Source organism: Platalea leucorodia (assembly GCF_965183815.1).
Source record: "Platalea leucorodia genome assembly, chromosome: 3".
Classification (NCBI taxonomy): Eukaryota; Metazoa; Chordata; class Aves; order Pelecaniformes; family Threskiornithidae; genus Platalea; species Platalea leucorodia.
Window position 1 is genome coordinate 95,441,135 of NC_138825.1, and position 26,305 is coordinate 95,467,439.

General features: G+C 37.0%; 1 protein-coding gene across 1 annotated transcript in view; it reads right to left on the bottom strand.

The window, feature by feature from the left end:
• Positions 1–26,305, bottom strand: part of COL19A1 (collagen type XIX alpha 1 chain) — a gene marked incomplete at both ends in the record, with an annotated part of 202,906 nt that overhangs the window by 19,500 nt on the left and 157,101 nt on the right. Inside the window, 18 exons of the mRNA XM_082305887.1 lie at positions 722–766; positions 3,845–3,898; positions 6,833–6,859; positions 7,806–7,850; positions 7,931–7,981; positions 8,585–8,629; positions 10,698–10,751; positions 11,689–11,742; positions 14,830–14,883; positions 15,726–15,779; positions 16,973–17,014; positions 21,644–21,697; positions 21,786–21,839; positions 21,943–21,978; positions 23,295–23,372; positions 23,477–23,521; positions 23,804–23,893; positions 25,114–25,167. Coding sequence (XP_082162013.1) covers positions 722–766; positions 3,845–3,898; positions 6,833–6,859; positions 7,806–7,850; positions 7,931–7,981; positions 8,585–8,629; positions 10,698–10,751; positions 11,689–11,742; positions 14,830–14,883; positions 15,726–15,779; positions 16,973–17,014; positions 21,644–21,697; positions 21,786–21,839; positions 21,943–21,978; positions 23,295–23,372; positions 23,477–23,521; positions 23,804–23,893; positions 25,114–25,167 — 936 coding nt within the window. The remainder of the gene's footprint in view (positions 1–721; positions 767–3,844; positions 3,899–6,832; positions 6,860–7,805; positions 7,851–7,930; positions 7,982–8,584; positions 8,630–10,697; positions 10,752–11,688; positions 11,743–14,829; positions 14,884–15,725; positions 15,780–16,972; positions 17,015–21,643; positions 21,698–21,785; positions 21,840–21,942; positions 21,979–23,294; positions 23,373–23,476; positions 23,522–23,803; positions 23,894–25,113; positions 25,168–26,305) is intronic.

The window sequence follows — 26,305 nt, forward strand, 5'->3', positions numbered from 1 at the left end:
AAAACAGCTCCTGAATAGACTGGTAGCTGCCCAAATTTAATAATAAATGTATTTGCATATAAATAACTCCATATTGCCTCCTGAAATATGGATAAACTTTTTTATTAAACTGTGAATGCAATCTAAAGAAAAGTTGTCTTCATTTCCTTTAGGAACACAAATGAATAATTGTAATTTCAATTTATGATTAGTTACATTTACTTTCACCTACAACAAAGTTTCTGGCTGACTTTCAGAAACTTCTCTGAATAGCACATGCAAACAGCTGACAAAGTATTCCTCTAAAGCAAATGTTCAATCAACTTGATATGCAGATCCTCGTGGATTGCAATAACTAACATTCATAATTTTTTTTTGTGATAGAAAGATGCTCAGCAATTTATGCATGCCCAGGAACACAGAAAATGTCTTTATCTATATTAAACTGAAGCAACAAGAAGAATCTCATATGCTCTCTTAACTAAGCATATGCAGCTTCAAATTCCAGCTTTATCATGTATTCACACCATTCCCTCCTGTCATTTTAATAATAATATGAACCCTCAGTGGTATTAAAACTCTAATCTCTTTAGGAAAAACACATCATTTTCATAGCTGCCTATAAAGCAGTAGCCAAACGCTGGCGTTCCACAAACAATGATTGAGATTACAGCTCAGCACCTTGCTTGACCTGTTTTTTCAGCTTCTAGCAAACTGAGTTTTCTTTAATGAATATACGTACCGGTGTCCCTGCTACTCCTGGCGTGCCAGCTGGTCCACGGTCACCCTGAAGAAAAGATAAATCTATACTTAAATGGTAACACTCAAACCAGAAGTTTGTGGATTCCCATTAAAACCTGAGAAAGGATTATTCAGTGAACTGAAAATGAGGACAAGAGCCAGGCTCTGCTAAATGCTAATATTTAGCTCTGCCACTGGCTCATTTTACAGACTTGAGCAAGTAACTTAAATCCTTTGTTTAGGTTCTCTTGTACAATGTCACAATTTCCATGCTATCCCTTATACTCTGCTTGAGGCCTTCCTTGAAAAGGGATGGGAAGTCCCCAGCTCATCTGTAGTTTTCCAAATAATTATCACCTGTGGTCATGACAATGACCAAAATTCACACGGGGTAATTCACTATCATATCAACATCCCCATATTTAAGATGTATCTTTCAAAGAAGCTTTCACCTTCCTGCTACCCACTCATCCATTTGCTGCAAGTCAGCATCCTCGATTTGCTTGTGCCATGGTCCTTTCAGGGCAAAGTTTCTCCTTTTAGCATACAGCCACCTTCATCTATGCTTTACGCTAAGACAATGGCTTTTGTGCTGGAGCTGATGAGTTATGGGCACAAACTCATCTTCCTCTCTTGAGAGGACTATAACCCAAAGCAGACAGATGGAGCTCACCAGTGGTAAAACTCTGCCCAGTGAGATTTGCCCTAACTCACTGCTGACATGTATTGGTCTCTAACACTACACTCTGCTAGTATAATGTTGGTTAAAAATGTAAGAAAAAAATCAGGCTCCTAGTTTCTATAATCGTGTCAGAAAAGCCCTGGCACAGTTAAAGCCATACTAACAGGAGAATATTTTTGTGATGAGTTTACGTTAGCTGGAGCTGTTTTGCAAAAGCTCCACCAACATAGCTACAGCCATGCTCTGTTGTGCAGAAAAGCCCCAGGAGATGTTGGGATTTCTGGTTTCTGTTCTTATACTTAATGTTGATTTGTCTCATTCTCATCATTTTGTTTGGGTAGCTCAATGGTAATGCTCGTAATTAGAAACACTTAACTCCATTACACAAAGTGTAGACAGTCAAATGTCTGACCTTGTGTCCAGAGGGAGAAGCTTGCTTATAGCCCACAGTTCAACCTCTCTTGCTCTGGAGGCTAAGAGAAGTCACTTAATGCAAGTTCCCCCCGAGTGAGGAACACAACATGCACCTCAGGAACACTTGAGCACTGAGTATCTGTGGCAGGGCATACGGGCTGGAGCACTGCACTCTGTCCCTGTGGTTGTTCTGGACCCAGAACTTGTACTGTGTGTTTTCCCTATACGCTGGCTGACAGGGAAGCTAGAAATTCCTAACGCTTCCCTTGCAACTTTTTTTCTTTTAAGGGTTATTCTGGTCCTTTCAGCAATGCGATTTGCAGCACAGCTACACAAACCACTGTGTCAGGACAGCTGAGGGAAGGGACATTTTACCCCAAGGACACAAAGTTCTTAAAAGTTCATGAAATTACCATGAAATTACAGCCAACATTGTCTGTGGAAGATGGCATTCTGCTACACAGATGTACCTAATAGCTCTAAATTAAAAACCAGCATGCACTATACTGTTGGGACTGGCAGGCAGACTCTGGGATTCTGTTCGTTTGTTTGCACCAGAAATGTGGAATTTTGACCAAACTTAGTTAAGGAAAGGATATTTTTACTTTGGGAAAGGGCCAAACACTCACTTAGCTTGTTTATATGATCTGCTCCATTGCTTATTCCCTTTATTTAATTCTTGTCCCACTTTGTCTCAGCTAGACCTGTAATATCTCCCTGTGTTTGTTCATTTTGAAATCAGACCAGTCTTTAATTGCTTGTAAACTATAGTTTTCCAGAGCAAGAATCCTCTTATGTAATTTAAACATCTAGTATAGACACCTGCTTTAGATCTTGTCACTCCCTACTCTGCACAAGTAGGAGTAATGCACAGTGATATTGAGAAACTTTTCATTTACATTGCTTTTTGATGAAAAATAAGTTTCACTAAACTATTTTTGTATGAAGTCATTCAATAACATGTAATTCAAAAAGCTGAATAAATATTCCATTAAAAAAAAAAAAAAAATCTTCCTTCTTAAACTTAGAAGATATGGGCAAAATCAAACTGTTTTCACTGACAGAAAACATATTTACAGATTTTTTTCATTTCTCCACTGAATTTTTTGTACTTTGCCATATTTAGAAATGAACACCAAAATCTTGACTTTTTTAGCATTTCATGACAAGCTTTTCTCTAAATTCATATTAGCCTCCACAACTAGTAAGTGAAAGGCTGAAACATGCCACCAGCTGAAGGAAAGGATCATTTCCTAGCACTGGAATGCAGACTGGAACTACAGGAAGGAGCTGGAGAATACGATACGGCTCGGGATGTGCTACGGTGGCATCATACGTGCAGTACGGAGTGCAAGAAGAGCAAAGCAGAAACAAGGGGCCTTTTTTAGAATAATGAGCAACAGTCCAAAAAAAGATATTTTTGCTCTCTTTGAAGCAGGATGTAATACAAGAGGAACTGTAGAGGATCAGTCTCTCCCCCTATTCCTGCTCGTTTCTACATTTTTACACTCATCTGAAATAGTATTTTTTTTTTGTATGGAAGTCCTGCATGCACTAGGTCTAGACTAATTCAGGTACAAAGTTCTCTTCAGATCTGTAGCTGTGCCATAAGTCTTAGAACAAGACAGACAGACTGTAAGCATAAGACAATGTTCAATAGAGAACAAGAACTAGTGACCATATTTAGGAACATGTTAACTATATTAATATTAAGTAATATAGTTATATATAGTATATACTATATATAATACAATATATATTGTAGTATTCTATCAAGTTAAGAAAACAAAATATTACGAGACCTCCTACACACAATTTTCCATTTGCGGAAAATGAAATTTTATGTTGGGTGAATATATGATTTAGATCCACAGTAAAGCAAAAAAAGGAAATGCAGATAAATATGCAAATACTTTTCGCATAGAAACATTAACTTACACAAAAAAAATTGAAACAAGGTTTCAGAAAACATTTAGCTGCAGACAGTTGCCACTAAGAAGCCACGGCTTCTTTAAGAGTCCTTCCTACCTTTTCCCCTGGGAGTCCTTCCAGTCCTGGTAATCCCATCGGTCCTGGGTCTCCCTGATTTTTTTTTTTTAATTAAAAAGGATTGCATACATTAGAATTTCTGTGCAGATTTTTTAACTTGAGATTAGTAAAACAGCTAACCAGTTATTAGGTGAACAGATTTTGTTATGCCCTATTTTAGTGATCTGTGAATTAAGCTTTTCCCAGAGGCACTGTGTGAATATTTGGATCAATAGTTTTAATTTTGATGAAGAATATAATCCAGAAGATTCCCCTCCAGTGTTCTTGCAAGCCAAGGTCAGCTCTAAAGCACCTCCAGGTGGTAGAACCCTGGGGTATAAGCATACTCTGTCAACCAGAAAACCAACCTCCAAGCAATTCTGTGATCTGTTCCCTAAACAAAGCTTACCCTGCAGCAAGGGACACACAGACTAGGTCCCTGTGTAGGTCTTCAAGTTTTGAAACAAAATCAGAAACGTGCTCCACTGGAGAAATCAGTTTAACGTGTAGACTGGGGAGGCCCATTTAATTATTTTTCTTTTTTTAAAGAAAATCGATAATTTACCACAGAGCTTTAAACTACAGCCAACAATTCCAGTATTTCAGCAATTCTCAGTTAAATCGAAAGCCACAGCAAATTCCCATCTGGATTTCATGAAGTCTCTGGCAGATCTCACTTTTCACACCTAAGCTCTGTTTGAGAGATGGTGCTTCCTGAGTAGGAAGTGGACGCTGGTACAGAAAGACGTATTCAGCTTCTGGGCATTATGATGAAACAAAAAAAAAGGCTTTGTGACTTTTATTGAAAACAGATTAATCAACTGTTCTAGGAAACTATCTCTCAGCTCCATGTTTTGCTGTGAGTGCTCAGTGGTTTGGGTTTCTTATTGTCCTTGAGGAGCACAGTTGTCACATTGGTTCATAGATCAAAGTTCAGTTTTTCATGTAGCTGGCCCTCCATTAACACTTGGCAAGGAATCAAACATGATCCTAGGCCCTGCACAGGTTGGCTTAGTGGAGATTATGCACCTTCATGACAGATGAAGTCCTAGCCAGCTCTTAAAAATGTTACCTTCCCATACCACTTTGGTCTTGGCTGGGTTAGTCTGAGCTAGCTGCACTTAATTCTGCTGCTATTTTTGTGTAGATACTGTGCCTTCACTGGTAGGAAAAAAGATACAACTAAATAGTACTGGCATGCTGCTTTCATGAGCAGAGACATTTCTCAGTAGTTTCACACTGATAGTGAAGAGAAAGACTCCATGATATGGACCCAAGTCAGAAGACAAGAACCCTCCAACAGGAGAGGTCACTCATCATCATCTTCCAAATACTGTGGCCTGATGTGTTCAGACAAGGCCAGTCTCTAGTGACATTTAAACAGTCTGTGTGTTGTACTCTGACCTGATTCTTTACTACCAGGCACCCAAAATGTTGGTTGAACCATCTCCTTATTTATTTTGCCCAAGACTAACAATTCGAAGACAGGACAGCAGCTGGAGAGGTCAAGTGTCAGCTTCTTGGTGGTTGAATGAACTTCTGAATGTTAAGGAACTCTGTAAGTATTTCTCTGAAGTAGTAGTTTGTTTCATTAGTAGCAGACGTAGCTGTTCTTTATTTTGCTGGAAGGGACGTGACTTTGCTTCAAAAATGATCTCCAATATTTTTCAGGGTTTCCTGATCTTTATCAAGTAGAAAATTCATCAGCAGATCATGGGGAACGCAGTCCAACTGGGCACAATTTTCTTTCCTAACTAGCTGAGCTTCTACTGCTTTTATCAGCAAATTCTTCTCGGCAATTTCTGTTAGCTAACACATAGTACTCATCCTGCTTCAGTCATACTGCCTGAAGTTCAAAAGAGGTCTGCTGGACACAGTTCTACCACACACTGACCAGGAAGGAGCAGTACCTGTTTTGATGCCTTGCAGTGTTATAGTGCTGTAACTATCATTATGCAGTTATGTGAAGTTCCTTAGATTTGAAAAAAAGTACACAAATGTATTGAAATTTTAACTGCTATGGAAGCATCTATCTAATTTTTAAAACAATATCCATTTAAAATGACATTTGATACTATCGTACTTTTTAGGCTAAACCATCAATACTCAAATTTTACTACTATCTTTTGGGTATTTTCACTGAGGTCCAGTCAAGACTTAATATCTGTAAGTTTCAACTTTGTCACCTTGAAGGCACTGTAGCGACAAATCGCAAGCTAAAGACAAATATAGTTTCTCTGTTATAAAGGCAAGTTACATCACATGTCAAGGACTTTGGGGAAAAATGTACACCCAGTCAGGATTTGGATCTACATTCTGCTGGCGGCTAGCCTTGTGCAAGGGCTCAAGATTCTTTCACTAGCTGTCCTTCCTCTCCTCATAATTTTTGAAGAAAGATCACGTGAAAAGGACATAGCACAATGCTTAAAGGAAAAGAATATCAAAAAGTTAAATAGATCTGCTTTTGAATGTCAAACTGCATAGTTGAAAGGTATAGTGGCTCCCATGATCATCATCATCTTGCTCACCAGAAGCAATGTGATCATACTGCAACCAACCATCACGTCATTTCCAAAGAAGACATCAATTTCTAGTTGTTACTAGCTAGCACGATGTAGCGCACTATCCTTCCTCCCTTATCACTTTCAAATTTAATGTTGAGAGCAATCTAATAGCTCTTAAGGTATTTTCTACCTTTATTTCACATTTTCTATTCTTAGATATATGCAGGGACAGCTCAGCAGAGATAAATCTACAAGCAGTTAATACTATGTTCAGTCATTCATTATATTATCACTTAGAACTATTTACCAGAAACTGCAAAATTCACAAGCCTGGCAATTAAAAAGGCTTTTTCAGATGTTCTGATTTTGCAGGAGGTAAGCTACCTGCTAAAGAACGTTAATGGACTCTTCCACCCTTGTGACTAGGATCATGTGTTGAACTACTTGGGGAATTCTCTATCATGACCAAAAAATACATACATACCACTGTGCCAGGATCTCCTTTTGGACCCTGCAAAGAAATGAAGAAGTGGAAACGCATTTAAAAAAGAACAGAGTTACACAATAAGATGATATTTTTTGTATTGCATTATGAGTATACTTTGCTAATGCAGTGCCTTTAGAATCAGTATTAAGTCCAGCCCTCTCAGCTGATTAATTTAGTATAAAATCTTAGTAATATTTGGTTTTTGTTTTGCTGTTCCAGAATACAGAGAAAGACAGCTCTGCGGTCCAGTGCAAGCCCGTGACTTCAAATGGGAAATAATGTAAGGACAAAGTCCTCACTGATGGCTACAACATTTTTGTGTGGTTACCAAAATGACAATCATCTTAAAACAGCAGAACTTGCCTGTGATGCTAACAAGGAGGGACTAAATAAGTGCAGAGCATCTTTGGCTCCACAGAACCAAAGCAACAGTGTCCAGCTGCAAGGTGGTGCATCTGCACTCTGCAGCGTGGAAGACACCAGCCCTGTATTACTGCCACAATATAATTCTTGGTTTTACACATTTTTCTGCACTGTAGCTACATGCAGTGAACCAGTGACAGAACTGAGATCAGAATTAATGAGCTTCTCATTTCCAGCACCAAATTTAATCCATTACAAAACTATGCCATCACTAACTATAAATACTATATTACACATTTTAAGATATTAGGATACTGTCACTAAAGAGTCCAATACCAAATTATGTACCATTTTTGCAGCCTTTACTTGCTAGAGTGAAATACTTAAATCAAAATAAACTACTCTCCAAAACGGGCTAAAGTGCTTGATAAACACATAAAATCACATACTTTATCATTAACTACTTACCAATCATATCCTTATTTTTTCTGTCTTTCACATTAAAAATCAAATTCCATGCCACTTAACCAAAACTGCATGCAACTAACCAAATCCTCTGTTACTATGTTAATTAACTATGAGAAATTATGTTTCTGTTAATACTTACCGGAGGTCCTGGTGGACCTGGATAACTAGCAACACTCACACCTCCCTGTAACAGCAAGTTTAAAAGTTGAGGTGGGCAAAAATTAGGTGTTGATTGAAAAAAAAATTAACATTAAAGAGAAATACCTGGAGTTTATATAAGCTGCTCATTCCATTTCTTTCATTGTAAGGCATACCCTTTAAAACATAAAAACCAAGTAAGTGTCACAACTATGAATTATAAAGGCAGAACTCTTGTCCTGTTCAAGCCCCATAGCTCAGCAAAGCTGTGCTATCATTTTTGTTCTCGATCAATTTTTCAAAGATTCCAGACATTTCAGTAAGAACATCAGATACATACCAATGCAGCTTGGGACTTTTTTTTGAATTACGAAACCAGAAACCCGTAAATCTCAGTGTATGTTACATTTTTATATTTATTATTATAATAATTCTCCAGAATTAATTTTGTGTTAAGTACTATTCCAGTGAGCTCCACGGACTTTCCCTAGGTTCCCTGAGTTCCCTGATCTCAGGTACCCAAGCTGTGTAAGTTACTCTAATAACATTGGACACCAAGGTTAACTCATTTGACCAAGTTTCTAGGATGGCTTTAGTGACCTGAACTTGCTCAGCAATGAATCACAAGAAAAAAAAGGAATACGGAAACCTTTGGCAAAAAGACATTGTTGTCTCCCTGCGCCGTTAGATTGACAGTCAATTCTTTATATTACATTACATTTTACTCACAGGTATATCGTTCCTAATATAACATTCAAAATATAAAACAAAATGTCTCACCGGAGGCCCAGGTGGTCCAGGTTTCCCAGGAGAACCTTCACTACCCTAGTACAGCAAGAGATTCATATAATTCATTTACTGTAATTGATGTCCAGATCTATTCCATACCCAAGCTATGATGACCATAATGATAATAAACAAGAGATACAGTCAATATAAGCAGGTAATATCAAGAATAAATTCTCCTGCCCAGCTCCTGCTTAAGCTTCAGGGAAGTTATTAATCATAACTTTACACTAGTTTTTCATTTTGTTAGTTACTTGATGCTCTAGGTGGCAAAACACTAGTGGTAACCTGGTTTGTGAAACACTTCATATATACCAGGAGGGAGAGGAAGAAAAAGAAGAGCTGTTAGTAACAATTTCTAAGCAACTGACAGATAAAAATTAACATTCATTTTATGCTTTGTATATTATTTTGCAGAAGTCAATCATCAGTGGATCATTCACAGGTAAAGAAGAGCTACAGTTTCAGAAGTTCAGTTTATTTAGAAACACATTGAATAAAGATCTTTATTAAGAGATACAATGAATATCTTTTTGGTTTTTACTGTAAAATATTCATCTGTGGTTACCTGTATCTGTAGAACATTCTGCTGACATGCACTGAATTGCTTATATTAAAAAGAAAACCTTCTGAGTTTTTGCCCCAGCAGAAAGGTAGGGTTTCTGAACAGTATAGAGTTACAAAGGTTTCAACATCCAATTTCCCAAACAAGATCTTTTCAAAATCTCATCACTACAATTCAGTTAAAAACACCGTATAATTTGGAACAAGTCTGCCAGAATTTTTGCCAACTGACTTCATTGGATCTTATTAAACATATGTCAGCAAGACACTTAGGCTGCATATTTAAAATTATTAAGGTGGCAAAAGTCAAGCTAAGTTTTCAATGGCAATAATTAGCTAACCAGAAAAAAATAATTGTAATTAAATGTTTATACTAGGATAATTTCCAAATGGTCCTGCTAATTGGTAGAAACTGTCAGCCTCCGAAGAGTGATTTGGAGTACTTCACGGGGAATAAAAATACTGCACTTTAGAAAGCATATTATATGATCATTTCTCAGACATGTTCCCCAGATGAAGGAAGGAGAAGGAAATTACTCTGGCTGTATTTCAGTTTACTTGATCACTCTTCAGCCATCTGACTTCTGCCCTTTTTGATCAATGGGACACTAGTTATAGACCAGCGGCTTCTCATTCCCACCTGCGTGTGAACTGTAAACAAGGAACTAAGACTTGTGGTTTGCTTTTGGTTACACAAAAAGGAAATAAGTGTGGGAAATTTTTGCTGTTATGGTCTGCAAGGAGACAGCTCTCAATCAATTTTTACACTGAAATAATTTCAGACCTTCACAAAATAGTTTCCTTTCTTACTCATACCAGAGTCAAGGTTTTGTAGAGTGTTAGTAGGATCGCATACATTGATGTGGCAGTGCTGTGCCTGGAAAACTCCAGGCTAAAGCCGAAAAAAACTTCAGAGGTGTATTCATACACAAAATGGAGAACTTCTCCCAGAAAGTATTTTGTGGCAAACTAAGTTTGTGTCTGCTGTATTTCACTGATCTGAGGTGCCCAAGAAATGAATTTAACCTCTTAGTTATCACGGATAATACCGAGTGCCTGATAAAAGAGCACATAAAACACTGATAAAAAGCAGTGCTATAACAGTGTAAATTAAATATAAAGGAAGCTCATATATTTTTGCAGAATAACTTATACTCAATAACTTTCAGTACTTCTGAAGCACTTTTAAAGTATACAATTACTTTTGACTAAAATACTGGTAAAAGAATGAGAAGCAGAGCGAGTAGTAACTAGTCATATACTATTTCACAAATGTACTTTCCTAAATTCTATATAATATGTCACACTTAGAGAACATTCTCTGCAACTTACATACACCACAAGGACTATGCTTCAAAATATAAGCCCATATGTATGGCATTGTTTGGGGAAAGTACTTGTATTAAGACACAAGTAAAATTAATTTGAAAATGTACGTCGAGTTCTTGTTTGCACCCAATGTTAAAAAGAACCCAAAACATAGGAGCGTAATGGGATTGCAAAACCTTCACAGATCTTTACCAAGACTAAAAAGAAGGAATACCTTTTCGCCTTTTGACCCTGCTGGACCGGGATGCCCAGGTCTTCCTGTGACTCCCTGCACAACACAGTATTGGTTTATATTACTTAAGAAACTATGAAACACAGTATTTTTGCATTGCAGCTTAGTTTTTAAAACCTGTACTTTTTGAAGGTCATTTAAACCTAATTATGCATCTCCTCCAGGTTTAAATATTTCTCTTCTGTTTGATACAACAGCTGTGTCCTTCTGATAAGCTCTTTGAAGGGTAAAACTTGTGTTTGCGGTTGCATTTTCACCTTGGCAGACTAAATGCACTGACCTTAACTGGCACCTCTTGATACTGCTAAGAATCATGCTTTACTGCTAAAATGCCAATTTACATATTCCACATTAAACTTCCTAAATGTATTACAATTTTTGAAAGAAGGGAAGCATTAGTACTGTCAGCAACCTAGGAATGAATAATGATCATACTAACTAATATGATCCAATCCAGCACGTAGAAAACAAAATTAAAAAAAAATTCCAATTACCAACACTTTTTAATGATATTTTTTAGTGACTTTAAGTATTGTTAGCTTATTCACATACTTTTTTTTATTGTGAAACCAAGTGATTACTTGGTTTCAGCATTAAATGTTTTCAGAATGCCTAGCTGGAATTATTTTTAGATTTTTATTACTAACATTATTACTGTCACTTGGGTACAAATACATAATTAACTGCAAGTTTGCACATCATAAGTCATGTAACCTCACAGAGTCTCTAGTAATGCCAAAACTCCAAACTCATTTAAGTTACATAAACTTTGAGCCAAGACAATGACAGTATTTTCAGTAACATCAACTCACAACATCGTTTCTTTTATTAGAGCCTCTATGGGTAAGATTTTATTATTACTCTCCTAAAAGCCAAAAGAAAGGACAAGAAACTAAGAATATTAAGTCTTACTAGATAGTTATAGCAATCTCTGCAGAGATAGATTAGATCACAGGTGATACCACACACTTACAGATGGTCCACTGGGTCCTGGTATGCCTGGCAGCCCAGGAGCACCTTGAAGGCCCTGGAAATTAAAAGCGCATATGTCTGTTTCCTCTCCCACTTTTACCTCAAAAACTACTTATATTCAGCATGTCCAGCAGTATTATAACTATATTAAAGGGCATGTTCATCTAAAAAGTTGGCATTATCTTTAGGAATGAAAAAAATCAACCCACCATGCAGGGAAGAGATTATCATTGAACAAGGTCAGAGGCAGCTTCTTGCTTGACTGATAAGCAACACTTGTCCTGCAACCTTTCACATTGTTAGCTTATGGCCTGTATATCTTTTTGTCTTTAGTTATGCAGATAAGATCATGACATCTGGCTTTTCCTTAATTTTCTATTTTCTGTCACTAAAAGGTTTTTTTGCTGGTGAGAAGACATCTACTCAGACTTCTCAATGTTACCTTATGCTACCTTAATGCAATGATGGTTTCTGCCTGATTTATAGATTTTATTTTTTTAATAACGGAACATGACATTTTTCATAGTATTTAATGACCTATTTTCCTGCTCTTACTCTATTTGATTGCCTGGAAACCGACGGATTCTGGTATCCACTTACTAAACATACAGGTGTGCAACTTACTACAGTGGATGCAGGTAGAATTTGAGACAAGCCTGCACATCACTGAAGTCTTTCCTCTGCCACACCAGGCTTAGGTGCAATTTTAGACATATAAAAGTCATGTACTAATGAGAGCTAATCACTCTCCGTTCCCCCTATAATCCACAAAGGGAAATAGGTCCCTCCTAGCAGTGATTAATTTTGCCTGCACAGAGTGCCTACCCTCTGACAAGAGGAATCACCTCAGAAAAGGCAACTTTCTCATGTTAAATGCAGTGTTGAAGAAGGCATAGTTACGGCGGTAGTCTACAAAATCACAGAGGTCAGGAGCCCTGAAACAGGGGCTCTGAGGGAGAGACTGAGGGAAAAACTTCAGACAGAAATAAATCAGGAAAGATGTGGAGATGGAGAGAGACATTGATTTCCCCTTCTTGCTCCTCCACACGGAGGACATTGATCCACTTCTGCAGCTTTTCAGAGTGGCAATCCAACTGCTAATATGTTCTCTGCTCATTTTGAGTTACTTTACTCTGACGGTACAGTCACCCGGAAAAATGAATATGAAGCCAAAGGACCGTTTTCTGTAATTCTTATTACTGATGTAAGAAAAACCCTCCCCTGAAAAAAGGAATGTTTTAAAAAAGAAGAGAACTAAGCTTCAACAAAGATTAAAGGCCTGTTCAAAAGCATGTGGAAGTTAATGAGTATATCTGAGTGGGCTTCTCAATCTCTCTTCCCATTCCCATGCTAACCAAATCATAAAAATGAAAATAAATGCATCCTTTTAAAATGTGTAAATTTATAAAAAAAGTTACTTTTAAACTTTGTAAACTCTTTCATACGTGTTTCTGAAAATAAATTCACTTGCACTCTCATAATGTCATAATCAAAAGCTGCTGCTAAACACTGAAAATATCAGAGCTAAGGCAGTGAACCAGCTATCAAACAGCGAAGAAGCATTTGAATAGCTAACTTACTAATACAGCACAGCACTCTACTGAATCAATAAAAAAATATAGAATGAATTTACTCTGGAGTCCTTTAAAAAAAACTAACTGCCAGTTATAATCTGGCCTTTCCCTTATTACCTTTTTAATTGCCTCTAATATCTCACTTGATTCTCAGCAGTCAAATAGCATCTGAATTGTTGAAACTGTTTTGCTAATGCCTTAGACTGCTAGGGTTGAATTGTAAAGGTACCCTATAGAGCACACAAAAGATGTGTTACTTTCCTATTTATTTTTTAAGTAAAATTCTGCTTGGGCTTTGCTTATGGCTGCCCCATCATTTTAAGGTATATGTTCTAAATCCAACCTCAGGAGGCTCTTGCTTTTAAGAAGCAAAGACATAATGAGCTCTATAGATTGTGTGAAAACAAGGGGAAAAATAAGCATGATACTTCAGTCTGACAATCTGCTAAATTCTGGGGCAAAGCAGTAGCAGGAATACATATCTAATGCTTCTGCTGCATCTTTTTTTTTCCCCTCATATAACTGTTTACTTTTGGAAGCCAAGGATCCTGAGGAACACAGCTTTTTTTGAAAATTATTCTCATTCTACTACTGTTTGAAAATTCTTAATATATTATGGCCTTAGCACCAAAGAAGTGTAAAATGCTCATAAAGAATTACAAAACCCTCAAACGATAAGCTCTAAATTTCTTTCATATTTTCCAGGTGCTTTCTTTTGTAGCCAGCACTCCCAAATTACAAGAGAGTAGTATGTATTTAACAGTGCCAGTTAAGTATTTTGGAATTTCGAAGTGTTCACCAAATACTTTGTAACAGACTACTTATTTTAACTCCTTCAGTTGGCTAAGGTCACTAGGAAACTCATTTATTTACTCAGATTCATTTGCTTAATAGCTTCTGCTTTGGTGATTTTTTTTTTTTTGGACAGAAATCGCTCTTGAACTGTTAACTGCAAATATTTCCACTTGAAATGAAAGCTATAGCAGCTGTTTCGGATTCGGCACCACAAGTCATGCGGCTTTTTTCCTTCCCCATAATGACATAAAAATAACTCTAAGAATGCAGCATATGATGCAAAATACAGTAAATATTTTAAATTCAGTCTCTTCAAACATTCTCCAGTTTCCACTAACTAGTAATTGCTGCTATGACTGTTCCCATAATAGTATTTGCCTAATAGAATGTTTTTGAAAATGAATTCTAAAGGGGAACTAACACAATGAAAGCAAATATGTTATAAAACATGAAGTATTTTCTGAAAATATTCAGCATTTGCCTATTTATTGCTCTATCCTATACTCTTAAAAATTAGCATTTAAATGTATGTGAGGCTTCAAAATATACAAATGAGCAAAAACCCTCAGACAAAAATTAAATAGATGTTATTTAATTGAATAATAGCATTTAATCTTGCTGAAAATTCAGAATCGAGGGCTATTTATGGCAATACATTACTATCTCAGCAGTTTTAAAGAACTGAATAACATTCTGTGCATTTCATTCTTGCTCTAGATCTTTATTCCGGTTCAGATAAGAATGCAACCGCTATAGAAATGAAGTAATTTTACCTCATCGCCCTTCTCTCCAGCAAGCCCAGGAAATCCACGTTCACCTTTGCTTCCCTATGAAAATGTAACATTCAAACAAATACTTTCTATTAGAGAACAATGAATTTCGTGCTCCGTAGGGCATTTTATGACCCACATTTAATATTTGCCAGCATGAAGCCCTTACAGCAATAGTGCCTAAAACATAAAAAAAGGCTCAATACTACCTGAAAGCTTTAAAATATGCCTCCCATTGAGGTGAAAGGAAATGAGTGTTTCTTATCTAGTAGGCAAACTAGCCAAAAGGCCTGATGGAGACATCTTATTAGTACCAAAGTGCTTAAATGCTTGCTGAAATGGAGAAAGTACACTTTCATGGAATTACGCTCAACTATAGGGGATATCGGTATGCCAAACTATGGCATTTGATCCAATAACAGTGAAGGAGAAGTCTGATGGACATCGATGAAACTTCAAGTCCCAGTGAAATGGCTGCATTACTTCCAAGGGAACAAGGTGCAAAGGCACAGGGTGGTCCAGCTGTTGCACACTTGAGGGAGATACGGGAAGTTTCCTTCTTCACTGCGGGATTCTTGCGTGACTGACTCACCTAAAATAAGCCTATAGATGGCGATGCACTACTGGACAGTCAAATCTGAGTTAGCTTTAATGGGCACAAGACACAGAAGAGCTATCCTGGCCTGGGATTCAACTTGGGCTACTTCGCTCGCTTTCCTGAGAGGAAAGGCAAACTGACACAGGAAGAGGGCTGAACCGTAAAAATTGAACCTTTAGGCTGCTCAGGTGCTACAGGCATAGCGATCAGACAAAAAAGTCAAGACTGTCAGAGGTAAGAGTCTGGCCTTTTACTTTCAACAAGTAACAAAGCAATGTAATGTACTCTCTTCAAAACTTACCTTTGGCCCTTCTCTACCAGGGATGCCTGGAGGACCTCTTGTGCCGGGATCGCCCTGAGGAACAGACACAAAGCAAAGTGATAAATAACCATTTTGTGACAGGGGCAGAAGGTCTGATCTACGCAGACTGCTTCCTTCCTGCCGTTGTGACCAGCCCTTTGTTTTACCCCAAAGCCTTCTCTTCAGTCCTTTCTCTCTTCTACACAAAATACTTGTTCGGATATCCTTCCTTGTTTCCCTCCCCATCTCTCAAACACTCTACTCAAGCCATGCTAATAAATTTTTAGTTTCATTTTGAGAGGACTCATAAATGCCTTCATTTTGGATAGTCCCAGACACCCCTGTGTTTAGGTATGAGCAGACCATCTTCTCTTTAAGGATTAGGTAGAGATGGAGGCTACTTGTTACTCTTGCCAGCTTCAAATCTACAGTTATTTTAAACTAAATGATTCCTGCTTTGTTGAGAGAAGCATTTTCCAGCTAAATTGCAATCTTATAGAAGTGGCAACCACAAAACAGAGAGAAATGAAGAATGAAGCATAAAGAATTGCATAAAGAATTGCTAAGAGAGAGAGACAAAGAGGTAGAAGAGCACGGACGGGACAAAGAAAATACAATTACAAACAGAAAGAATCAGGGAAAAGGCCAAAGACAGACCTAAAAGAAATCAGATCTGGGAATGAGAAAGCCAATAAACCCTAAGTACATGTATTAATAAAGGACAGTAGAATAGGATAATCTCTCTCCTCAGAAATGGTGTGTGCTTTTCATATAGAAATCCTCCTGAGCACGCTTTTCATTTTGGAATATGGCAGATCAATTCAAATTTTATTATCTTTCAAAATAATACCTTAGAAATTCTAGACTATTATCCCCATTCAGTATATGACTAATATTAATGCTACAAAGTAAAGCAGAGAATGGGGTATACTTGTAGCGATTCGTACTGTGGGCTGGATGTACTGAACAGGCACTTGCTGGCTAGTACCTTATATACTGTTCAAATGTTATTTTGAAAAATTCCTATCAAATATATTTGATATATATATATATATCTTGAGTATTTGATATATATATATATATATATATATCTTGAGTATTTTTTAAAAACAAAACAAAAGTCTCAAAATTATTTTAGGCTAGCCAAATAGTTCAGAATTGAATCTACAGAAACTTTCAAGTGCATATTTTGATTTAAAAAGCATGCTTATAGTAAACAAAGATACTTAACCTCTGACAATGTTTACCTTCAGTATAGCACCCATGTCTCCCACAAGTGGCAGTGCAATCTGAAATTAAAAAAGGCAGCTGCAGTTAATGTTTTACACAACACTACCAATTCTGATGGGTTCTCATTGCTTCTAAAGTTTATATTGTTACCTACATAACTGATTACATATATATGGGTTGAAGCTATTTTTTAATGAAAACTCTAAAGAAAAATCAGGGTTTCTGATATAGTTTTTAAATGTTAAATACCCCCGTCTGTCCAACCTCACAATGTAATTATTTGTTGCAATTTCAATGAAGTTGCTTAAATCATGACAACAGCATAACTCCAGAACACAGTAAATTGCACCTTAAAATATTAATAATATATTGTTTTTGTAGCATACCAGCAACAACCTATCGCTATTGGAAAGTCTCACAGACTATTCTCACCTGATTATCTTCAATTGTTTTCCTTCTGCTTTCTCCTAGGCTTTGACTCTACTGTGAACTTAGCATGAATTGTGGAGATGCCAAAGCTAACTTCAATAAGCTAGCTCAGCTGCTGGAACTCATCCAGCTACAGAAACACGAGTAACATATATAGTATTTTGTCCTGCCTTTAAACATTAAAAATTAGTGCAACTCTGTGGTGCCACAGCTAAATTGCTACCAATACTAAAGCTAACCCATTTAAAACTCAACCAATAGAGTTACACTGTACTGCAACGTAACTCCGATTTCCAAGTGCTCCCATTAAACTTATATTTAAAGATTCCCTGTAAAAACGGATTGAACTGGTTATCATCAGCTTCACTCACAAACGGACTCTTCAATTACCAATGCTCATTTCTTCTTCCTGCAATTGCTAAAGCAAAAATAGTCCTGGGCATACTATAAAATCAGACACATTCAAAATTTGTTACTGTTTTTGTTCGGTCTGTTTCAATCATTTCCATCTTGAAGAAGAAAAATAAAATGTAAGCACTTTTGTAGCATATTAGAAAAACTGTCAGTTGGTAGCAACGGGTGTCAAATACCAGCTCAAGAGAAGCACTGCTGAATGTACTTAATCATAAGTGTAATCAGGAGTACACCATTTACAGGGTAGCCTCACCACCTTTGAAAGCACACTGAGAAGTTTTCTAGGGCGAGACATAGCCACCTAACACAACCTAAGGACATAATTTTGTAAGGTATGAAGTCCATCCTCTGCACAAAGGTAAACTGTACTTAGAGTCATCTGCTCTTAAAAGTAACAAGCCTTAAAAACAACCACCACATCCCTGCATGGCCTGACTTTTCATCCTTCTCCTTGTGACAACATTTTACAGATAGGCAGGCTATTACCATGTCACCTGATTGTCTTTCTGCTGGACTACATATGTGTAATTTCCCCAGTCTCTCCTCTTTTCTAATGTTCTTATTTTAGCTGCAATGTCATTTTATGGTACAGGCCCCCAAACCCTTAGTGTGAAAGGGTCCTAACAGCCAGCTGCAAGGGCTCACCAGGTATGAGAGCAAGCCTACTGTGTTCGCGCCATACAGTTTGTCTGCTCTGTAGGTACAGCAAATCCAGCCTAACTGCACACATAATGTAGAGTCATAGCTGTGTATGCTGAATTCTGAATAAAGGTATGATATACGCTGGGTTTTTGAAAATGTTAAAATGGCCTTAATTCTCTGGACTCACTCACTCCTGCTTGCTACATCTTCCTTTAAAAATGTTCTCTCCAAAGAAAAGAGTATTTCAAGAGAGCAAAAGGCAATAATTCTCCTGTTAGTAAGTTCTACCATTTAGAAACTGTCTGTTTAACTGCGGTATCAGATTTTTTACTTGCATTTAGTTTACAGTGCACTATGCCTTCCAGACCTATTCTACCTATGGATTTTGTCTGCTCTTATTAAGCACTTTATTCTCATCTGTCTCGAGTTTAATCTTGTTGACTTCAGACTATCTCTGAATTTGAAGTTTTTATTTTATCTTCAAAAAGCTAGCAATCTTTCCCAGTCCGATTGCAGAGTTTATATCTACTTATCCTAATCAAATTAAATCACTGACAAGAACCGGGCATGGGAGAGACCTCTCTTTCCAAGTTTGACAGTAATCTGCTCATAGACACTCATATCCATGTTTTTTGGATAAGCATTAACTGTATGGCAATTACTTCAAGAGCATTTTTTGCTTGCTTATAAAAATATCATGAGGACAGTCTTGAAGTTTTATTGAAGCCAAGGTATATAACATGACTATTTCAGTGTTTCCCAAGAAAGTTAACCTTCCAAAGACAGAAATCTGATTTATTCCATGACTGGTTCTTAACAAAATTATGCCATCTTGTGTTTCTTACTTTGCCATTCATATCGCTGGTACTTACAATTAAATTTTTTAAAAATTATTTCATATCTTTCTTGCAATCAAACTTTTTTCAACTGACTTATTATACGCTGGTTCCTCTCCTATTCGCCTTTTATGAAGATATGTTTTCTGTTAGCATCTCTCCTTTCCTCAAAGGCTGCATCTTTCCTAAAGTACTCATAGGAAACTGCTAATCATTTAGAGACTGCTTTGGTTCATTCTTTGGGTGAATTACACCAGATCTTCATGCTGTATCTAAAACTCTTTAACTAATTCTTTTTTCAATTAAATTAATTAAAATTCATTTTATGTATTCTATGAAAAGCAATTTTTTTCAGTGGACAGTGAAAAGCCACTGAATTACTCAGCTTTCTCTGCACAATCTATAATTTGACCTCCATGATTATTAAATAATAGACTTTACTGGTCTTTCAAATAATTGTATTCACAGTGTCTTTTTCTTGTTGTTTTTATATCCATTCCTAACTGAAGCTCATTTTATATCTCAGTCTTTGTGACTCTGACTTGAGTTCTACCTTCATACTTAATGCCAGTGATAGACCTGCTTTTACATACTGATTTTAGGCCTTTGAGGAGCTACTGATTCTCTTAAGTGTCTCTTAAAGCACTGAACCAGTTCACTAATGCAGGAACCGAGGCACCAACCGATCAGAATCACCATCCTGATCCCTGATAATCAACACCGCATACATGCTAGCTTGTTCCCAGGCTCTTCTCTGCAGAAAGCTGACTATTCTGAGATAAAATCTTTGTGTGATTTTGGGGCTAGTTTATCCCCCCATAAGCTCCTTGTTGTCAATCCTCAGGCTTACTTGTGGACTGCTGTGCACTTGTACCATCAAATGTTTAATTGAAAGCACTATATATTTTACTGCCTAATGCATTCCTGCAGCAGCTCTGGAGCATTTCTAATCTCTTCACAGGCTATCAGCAGTCTGCAGGCTAGTTTGGGAAACCCTGCCTTAGATTTGCATTGCTGGACACTTGGAGATGGACCTCACTCATAAGACATGATGCAAGTCTCTGCATCTGCGGAGTACGTGCGATGGTCAGGTATGTGAAGAATTGCTAGTTTAAGAGACGAACAGACTGAGACCGCCGAGATACTCTATTCACTCAGCGAAAAAGCCAAATTCATGGCTTGGTAAGGAGCAAAGATTTTGCTAAAGGACATAATACAGTTCAAATTTTAGGTTTTGTAATTTTTATTTTCCTTTGTTTTGGTATGTCTCAAACAAATCCTACTATTACTGTGTCTCCCTGTTGTTTAGAAACTGTGCCTTTGACTAAAATCTCTGGGGAAATATCAAATCCTATAAAACCAAAAGGATCACAGGTGAGTTTAACAATTTCTTTTTAAGCTCTGGTTTTGGTTTATTTCTTCCAATCATCTACAGATTTTTATTTATTTTATTTATATTATTATATTTTATTTATATTGAACAACCACTCAGGGAATTCAGAAATCTTCATTTGCTGTCATAAAAGCCTCTGTAAGCATTTGTTTCTAAAGAGAAATTCGCTTTTTGAAAGTTCTGAGGTAGTTGTTTGGACTCCAGACAGGAGCAGCAATAATGACTGAAGTTTTGCCCTTAGGTCAATTTTGCAGATATGCACATTGGACTCTCCTGACTCCCATGTAAAATACTCAATTAAGGGTAGAGTTTGGTCTGAGGTATGTGCAGGCTTTTTGGATCTTGTAGCGCTGGACTTCACAAAATCTGTAAAGCTATAGCATTATTAGATACAAACCATCGCAAGAGGAGATGATAACTCCTGAAGTGTGGTGAAGGATCAGAATTTATTTAGTGTTTTTGTTTTCAAACCTAGCCACTTAACTTTTCATTAGTGTTAAAGGGAATTTATTGCATTAGAGACTAACTATTCTCAGAATTTTATTAAAAACTCATGTCTTCTTTCTGTGGCATAGCAAAATTAGCTTCGGAATCCCCAAACTTTTCTCTTCAATCTTTTAACAGGAATTATCAAAGTATGCTCCTGAAAATTTGCATTATACAGAACTGCTTCTGAGGCTGAGGAACACTATGCCAAGTTATAGCCTGGCAGAAACTCTAGTATACAAACCGTAACACCTGAAAACAAGGTATTTATCCTGTATATGTTAACATAAGTTTAATTTATACTGCAATATAGTCAAGTTAAAAAAAAAAAACAAACAAACAAACCCCCACAAACTGAAGGATATAATAATTGAAAAATCAAATTATTTTAATCAAACAGACTTCTAGACTTCCTAGGTTATCTCACCTCTTTTAAATTTAAAATATTTGCATCAAAGCAAATGCACAAGCTTTCTATGTATACGTACAGGATCACCTGGAGGGCCTGGTAGTCCTGGCTTTCCATCTCTTCCTGGAGTGCCCTAGAAACAAATTTAAAATTTGATGGCCTTAAATCATTGATGAGGGACACATTACTTTTTGCTGTATATATAGAGAACTGTCACTTACATTAATACCAGGGGTACCTGGAGTTCCTGGTAATCCTGGGGGTCCCCTAGGGCCCTAAGAGCAGGAAAAGTCATTTAGGATTTAATAATATTTTTCTTTTACTGTAAACTTCTTAAACTAATGTTTTTTTATATTATAGAGAAAACTTATAGCCTACCTGCACACCTGCTGATCCAGTTGGACCTATAGGACCCTGCAAGAAAACTCCAAATAATCAGTAGTTACACTTTTTGGGATAAGGGAGATGAACTTCATAAAAAATACTGAATGGGGGACATTGATGCAGTTCACATTGCAAGAAAGACTTGCTCTAAGGTTTGGCTTTAAATCCAGGTCTAATTTTGCCAAAATTAGAGAATTTAAGATTTTGCTGAGGCCCATTTTTAAGGGCAAGTAATACCAAAGAATAATGATCTGTGGTGAAACTTGCTATTTAGCTAGGAGATTCATAAGAAAAGCTGATATTCAGTTGAATAAAAGTAAATTAGATCATTTAAATATAAATGGATAATTTTTTAAATTCGGATTTGAAAGTATTTTAACGGAATAAATTATTTTTAAGGAGTATTATTTTAGATTAAGATCTCAGTGTGAATCTCTAGTCACCTTTCTCAAACATTTGCTCTCTGTACCTCAGTCCTGTCAATAAACTGAAATGTATCAGCTGACTCTATTGGTCTGGACTGAAGACAGATTGCTCTATTCACCACAGCAGAATTCATGTAATAACATGTACCACCTACCATCTATACCATCAATACATCAATTTTTTTACTGAATACTCTGAAGACATTGCAGATGGCTTTATTTAAAGGCAATAGGAAGAAAGAAACTTGGGAAACAAGCTGAATAACTGAAACAGTTATTGCTATAGAAGTTATTTAGTATGAATGCTCTAGATACACTGCATCAACCAGCTTCATGTTTGAATTTAAACTGCACAGAAATGCATGAAGCAAGCTGTGCGAAATCAGGACTTTCCTATTTCCTGACATAGTATCTGGCACTGTGAGACTCTCATTCATAAGCAGCAGACCTAAACCTGTAATTAGCAGTCATCACAAATGCAAAAGCTAGGAGCTGATGCAAAGCCTTCCACATCTCTTCCATGTGTCTTTGCCCTTTCCAGTACCAGCACGGATTTCAAAATGCCATCATCTACAATGTCGAGTATACCTCTTCTCTTGTACCAGTACTCAAGCTGGATTTTGCTGACAACTTCAAACAATTGTTGCTTAGAAACAGACACAGTTAGTCTGAAGATGTCTCAACACCATCACTAGGAAGGTCATCTGTAAAGCAGCCCTTGACTCTTTCAGTTCTTCAAGGCTTCCATTTCTCACTTAGCACTAGATCTTTCTGGGTCTGGATAAAGGGAAAAGATGCTGAGTTGGGAGTCAAGTCAGAAGGGAGTTCATGGCATGCCTTTTCACTATGCTTTGTTTACTTGTTGCAGTTTCTCAGCGATGCACAGTGAGAAGCCCAAATTCTGGGTGTTGGTATACTTACTGGTGATCCCTGAATGCCTATTCCAGGGGGCCCCATCTCCCCAGGTGCTCCTTGTACACCAGGTAGGCCTCTTTCTCCCTGAGAAGGGTACAAGTCTTTCAGTTACACCAGGTCTGAAAATGTAAACCAGCATATTATCCTATTTTTTTTTTTAGAAACAGAAATAATATATTTTTTTATACCTTTGGTCCCCGTGGACCTGGGTTTCCAGGAATACCAGTGGGACCCTAGAAAAAAACCCAGGAAAAAAACAAAATATGTTTTGAAATCAAAGAGACTAGCTGAATTTTATTGCCAAAATTAGTCAGCAGGAGCATGTGTGAGCCTTGCACTATTTCTATACTATATTTTAGTGCACTTACAATACCACTATAACATATATGTCAATTTTGAAATTACATCCAAAAAAAATACTTGTTCTGATTTCTTTCACTGCACAATGAGAATTCTTTAACAGTTGTCCCTACAAGAAATAAAGTAATAAAAGCCTTTTCAGATTATGGACTTACTGGTGTTCCAGGCAGACTTGGTCCAGGAGGTCCCACATCACCTTTTGGACCTGGATGTCCAGGCGGTCCCATAATCCCACCAGGGTCCCCCTACAAGATAAATTTGAATCACTAATTGAAACATGAGAATTTTCTCTTATGAAAAAACTCTAAATATTATCAACGTTATCCTAGAAAGCACCAGTACTTTGAGAAAAAATAGAGAAGAAAAAAAACCCCATATTTTCCTTCAAAAAGTTACAGAAGAAGAGGAGGCATAGACCACACAACCACTAATAGTAACCAGCATTCTTATTTCTTCCATGCTTGCAATGCATCTGATCTATGTTTCTTTGTCCCCGGGCCCCTAATATGCAGGTTGTCATTAAACCGTGCCAATTAGTTCACAGTAACAAACTGTCTCTCACCAGCTATCTATCCTTAGTGCTAAAACCCTAGTCTTCGCTGTATTCCTGTTTACACCTCTGTTTCTTACTTCAATGCATGCTGCGTCTCTTTCTCCACATCTCTGCAACTCCTCCTGCTTAGACAGGTGAATTTGTGCCTTTTATTACGCTGTCCTCCTGTCTCTTACATGCTCCTGCATCATTCCCTGTGATTCTTTCTGAATCCACTACTTCCCATTTTGCAAGATGAATACATTGTTGTCATTGTTCCACAGTTATTTTCTTCTCCTGCCTTTTCATCAGCTCACTTCTTCAAACTATTAATGGATTTTATTAGCCCACAATGTATAAATACCATAACACATCACATAGCTCACAGTATGCCTGTATATCCTCTTTTCTCCCCTTCTCTACATTCAACATATACACACATACTATTTTTAACTCCTGCTAATGTAGATGCATTCTAACTAAGGGATTTCTACACAGCAAAATACAATGCCATAAAAAGATCCCAGCCTATGCTCGCATCTGAGAGTACAGCTGCCCCAGTGCTCTGCCGAGGTGAATACGTCTGACTGTGAAGTGGGATTTTGCACATTAGTTTGGTTAGGACACTACACTGAACAGGCTGTTCTGTGGTCAGGGCCTGAACTGACATTTCTGCACTGCACAGATTTGATGTAAGAGCCCAGTGCAACCTCCTTGAAATATTACTGAAATTATGAATCTAAAGAGCAATTGGGGTTGCCAAATTGGCCTGCAGCATCTCTGAGGAACAGACAGGGGGCTGCTGCTTATACATTTTTAAATCAATTCATAAAGCAGCCACACAGATGCACTACAGAATGATGGGTTACTTCAGAGATGACACTCTAATATTCTCTAATATATCAAGCTTAATTAAAAAAACTTAAAACATACCTTGTCTCCTTTAACTCCTGGGTTTCCTGGTACCCCGTGCCCTCCTGGTGAGCCCTGGAATTAATAAAAATATAACTGTACACTTTTATAGCTATTCCCTTAAAGATTATCTAAAATTACAGATGAAAATGAGTTTACATTGGATTATTTACTGTGCGCTAGTATTGACCCAAAATGTTAAAGAGTACAAGTTAATGAATGCTTCTTTAATCAAATATATGAATCATTTTTCTTTAAGTTGAAATGTAATAATCAAGACTATTTTCTGGACCCTATCAGAGCAGAATGGCAGAGACTGACAGGTTTACTTATTCAATTTCAAAATAATTCCAAGCCTTGAAAATCATTTTTTCAAGGAAGGTGGTAGCAGGTACAAATCTGAGTTTTAAATAAGTGTCTCATCTTTACAAGAATATATGGAAGTTTAAATTTACTGATTATGGATCAGACATCATGTCCTACCCTACCGCTTTTTGATATCGACATAAAATATATGCAGTCTATCTTCTTTCCTAAGGATTTCTCAGATTATTTTTTCTTTGGTTGGACCAAGCTTAAGGGATATCTTAGGAAAGGAAAGAAGCAAGTCTTATCTGCTGGACGACTCTTCGATGACGTAAGTGAAAGTAAAACAATTTTCAACCTTTCATAATTTTCATCATGCTGCATAAGACAAATTATTATATTTGCTAATCCATAATGTTTCATCTTTAGAAGATAAAACAAAACAACGAGCCTGGAAGTCTATACGTGTTTCCGTAATATCTTTAAATATATGTTTTTATATACTAGAATTGTGTGCACAAATATGAGTCTTCAAGATCATCTATATCTAGGATCTCCATATATTATATATAGTATTTATCTGTTCATAACGTCACTTGATCAAAGATCCATCAGAACAGCAGTTTCAAAAGCAGCAATTACGAACTCAAGTGGGATGATGGCAACACAAGCAAACCAGAAATGCCGTATTCTGTTATCTTTCACGGTAAGACTGGGGATCTATATATAAACAGAAGCACAGCAGAAAAGGCTTACAAACTATTGTTAAAGACGACAGGTAAATTAGACACAATTTAAAAAATGTGTGTCTCAACTGAGTAGGAAAATAAGGTATAAAGAAATGGTCAATGAGAAACACAGTACAAAATGACTACATGCAGATTTGAATACTAGGGTTTTTTTTCCC